Here is a 3817-nt window from a genome sequence, read left to right as displayed (position 1 = left end):
GAGAGCCCAGAAATGGACCCTCAACTCTATGGTCAACTCATCTTTGACAAAGCAGGAAAGAATGTCCAATGGAATAAAGACAGTCTCTTCAACAAATGGTGTTGGGAAAATTGGACAGCCACATGCAGAAGAATGAAACTGGACCATTTCCTTACACCACACACAAAAATAGACTCCAAATGGTTGAAAGACCTAAACGTGAGACAGGAGTCCATCCAAATCCTAAAGGAGAACACAGGTAGCAACCTCTTCGACCTCAGTCGCAGCAACTTCTTCCTAGAAACATCGCCAAAGGCAAGGGAAGCAAGGGCAAAAATGAACTATTGGGATTTCATCAAGATAAAAAGCTTTTGCACAGCAAAAGAAACAGTCAACAAAACCAAAAGACAACCAACAGAATGGGAGAAAATATTTGCAAATGACATATCAGATAAAGGGCTAGTATCCAAAATCTATAAAGAACTTATCAAACTCAACACCCAAAGAACAAATAATCCAATCAAGAAATGGGCAGAAGACATGAACAGACATTTTTCCAAAGAAGACATCCAAATGACCAACAGACACATGAAAAAGTGCTCAACATCGCTCGGCATCAGGGAAATCCAAGTCAAAACCTCAATGAGATACCACCTCACACCAGTCAGAATGGCTAAAATTAACAAGTCAGGAAACGACAGATGTTGGCGAGGATGCGGAGAAAGGGGAACCCTCCTACGCTGTTGGTGGGAATGCAAGCTGGTGCAACCACTCTGGAAAACAGTATGGAGGTTCCTCAAACAGTTGAAAATAGAGCTACCATACGATCCAGCAATTGCACTACTGGGTATTTACCCCAAAGATACAAATGTAGGGATCCGAAGGGATGCGTGCACCCCAGTGTTTATAGCAGCAATGTCCACAATAGCCAAACTGTGGAATGATCCAAGATGTCCATTGACAGTGACTCTGCTTTCCATTTAGGAAGACGCCCGCGACCTGTTCCTTTCCCGCGCTTTGCCTTCAGACTTCCGAGATGTCGGCGATTCCTGCTGAGGAGAGTGACCAGCTGCTGATCCGACCCCTTGGAGCTGGGCAAGAAGTAGGAAGATCATGTATTATCCTGGAGTTCAAAGGAAGAAAAATAATGTTGGACTGTGGGATCCACCCTGGCCTAGAAGGAATGGATGCTCTTCCTTATATTGATTTAATTGACCCAGCTGAGATTGATCTCCTGTTAATTAGTCATTTCCATTTGGATCACTGTGGAGCTTTGCCCTGGTTTCTACAGAAGACAAGTTTCAAAGGAAGAACATTTATGACTCATGCTACAAAAGCTATTTATAGATGGCTTCTTTCAGATTATGTCAAAGTCAGTAATGTATCAGCAGACGACATGCTGTATACAGAGACGGATCTGGAAGAGAGCATGGACAAAATTGAAACCATCAACTTCCATGAAGTTAAAGAAGTTGCAGGAATCAAGTTTTGGTGTTACCACGCAGGCCACGTCCTAGGAGCTGCCATGTTCATGATTGAGATCGCGGGTGTGAAGCTATTGTACACCGGTGATTTCTCAAGACAAGAAGACAGATACTTAATGGCAGCTGAAATTCCTAATATTAAACCTGATATTCTTATTATTGAATCTACTTATGGGACCCATATCCATGAGAAGCGTGAAGAGCGAGAAGCAAGATTCTGTAACACTGTTCATGACATTGTAAACAGAGGGGGCAGAGGTCTCATTCCTGTCTTTGCTCTTGGAAGGGCTCAGGAGCTGCTCTTGATTTTAGATGAGTACTGGCAGAATCACCCAGAACTCCATGATATTCCCATATACTACGTGTCCTCTTTGGCCAAGAAGTGCATGGCAGTGTACCAGACGTATGTAAATGCCATGAATGACAAAATCCGCAAACAGATCAACATCAATAATCCCTTTGTTTTCAAGCACATTAGTAACCTCAATAGCATGGATCATTTTGATGACATTGGCCCCAGCGTCGTCATGGCCTCCCCAGGCATGATGCAGAGCGGCTTATCCAGAGAGCTCTTTGAAAGCTGGTGCACGGATAAGAGGAATGGCGTCATTATAGCAGGGTACTGTGTGGAAGGGACGCTTGCCAAGCATATCATGTCTGAGCCAGAAGAAATCACTACCATGTCTGGACAGAAGTTACCACTGAAAATGTCTGTTGATTACATTTCTTTCTCTGCTCACACAGATTACCAGCAAACCAGTGAATTTATTTGTGCTTTGAAACCGCCTCATGTGATTTTAGTCCATGGAGAACAGAACGAAATGGCCAGGTTGAAAGCAGCCCAGATTCGAGAATATGAGGACAATGATGAAGTTCACATAGAGGTTCAAAATCCTCGGAATACAGAAGCTGTGACCTTGAATTTCAGAGGAGAAAAGCTAGCCAAGGTCATGGGCTTTTTAGGAGACAAAAAACCAGAACAAGGCCAGCGGGTCTCGGGAATACTTGTTAAAAGAAACTTTAATTATCACATACTTTCTCCTTGTGACCTCTCCAATTATACTGACCTGGCCATGAGCACTGTGAAACAGATGCAAGCCATTCCCTATACCGGTCCTTTTAATTTGCTCTATTACCAACTACAGAAATTGACAGGTGATGTGGAAGAATTAGAAATTCAAGAAAAACCTGCTCTGAAAGTATTCAAAAATATCACTGTCATACAGGAGCCAGGAATGGTGGTATTAGAATGGCTGGCAAACCCTTCCAATGATATGTATGCAGATACAGTAACAACCGTGATCCTGGAAGTCCAGTCCAAACCGAAAATAAGGAAAGGTGCAGTACAAAAGGTTTCTAAAAAATTAGAAATGCACGTTTATAGCAAGAGGCTGGAGATCATGCTCCAGGACATATTTGGAGAAGACTGTGTAAGTGTAAAAGATGGTTCTATTCTAAGTGTCACAGTGGACGGGAAAACTGCTAATATAAACTTGGAGACACGGACTGTAGAATGCGAAGAAGGGAGCGAGGAAGACGAATCCCTGCGGGAAATGGTGGAGCTGGCCGCACAGAGGCTGTATGAGGCCCTCACCCCCGTTCACTGGCAACCGGCCGCCTCCGGATGCGTTAAATCTTCTTCGGAACACTTGACTCCACTTCTGTGACTTAAAATAAAATACCTTAGTTTCTCGGGAGTAGCCTAGTGACTTGTGACGTCAAATGGCCTTGATTCCAACAGCTTGGGTGCTGCTAAATTACCAGCTGATCTGTCCATTATTCCAAAACTACTGAACAAACTGCCTAAGCTGCCAATGAAACCTTTCAGATCTGCTCATAGCAACTGAATCAGTGTCTTCGTGGCCTTTTTAAGGAAAGAAAATACATGATGGTTTGTATTTTCATGTCCATATTCTGAAGGGAATTAATAGAGATTATCACCTCAAGTGCCTTTTCTGTTCCCTCCTGATACTCTTGGCAAATTCTTTTATTGTACATTTGTAAAATTAAAAAAAAAATGTCCATTGACAGTTGAATGGATAAAGAAGATGTGGTATATATACACAATGGAATATTTTGCAGCCATCAAAAGGAATGAGATCTTGCCATTTGCAACGACATGGATGAAACTGGAGGCTGTTATGCTGAGTGAAATAAGTCAATCAGAGAAAGACATGTATCACATGACCTCGCTAATATGAGGAATTTTTAACCTCGGGAAACAAACTGAGGGTTGCTGGAGTGGTGGGGGGTGGGAGGGATGGGGTGGCTGCGTGACAGACATTGGGGAGGGTATGTGCTATGGTGAGCGCTGTGAATTGTGCAAGACTGTTGAATCACAGATCAGTACTTCT

The 3817-nt window shown here is 43.0% G+C and overlaps 1 protein-coding gene across 2 annotated transcripts; it reads left to right on the top strand.

Annotated features, from left to right (window-relative positions):
* Positions 1 to 948: 948 nt before the first annotated feature.
* On the top strand, positions 949 to 3311 carry LOC112806819 (cleavage and polyadenylation specificity factor subunit 3-like). 2 transcript variants are annotated; one of them, XM_025849236.2, is made up of 2 exons: positions 1165 to 1355; positions 1466 to 3311. In XM_025849236.2, the coding sequence occupies exons 1-2, from the start codon at positions 1305 to 1307 to the stop codon at positions 3128 to 3130; spliced, it is 1716 nt and encodes a 571-aa protein (XP_025705021.2). In that variant the 5' UTR covers positions 1165 to 1304; the 3' UTR covers positions 3131 to 3311. The 2 variants fall into 2 exon arrangements, with proteins under 2 accessions (XP_025705020.2, XP_025705021.2); XM_025849235.2 differs by having other exon boundaries at positions 949 to 3311.
* Positions 3312 to 3817: the final 506 nt, after the last annotated feature.

Source organism: Callorhinus ursinus, unplaced genomic scaffold (assembly GCF_003265705.2).
Source record: "Callorhinus ursinus isolate GAN/ISIS: 27379988/994484 unplaced genomic scaffold, GSC_fseal_2.0 scaffold100, whole genome shotgun sequence".
Lineage (NCBI taxonomy): Eukaryota > Metazoa > Chordata > Mammalia > Carnivora > Otariidae > Callorhinus > Callorhinus ursinus.
This window is presented reverse-complemented; position numbering and strand designations above follow the sequence as displayed.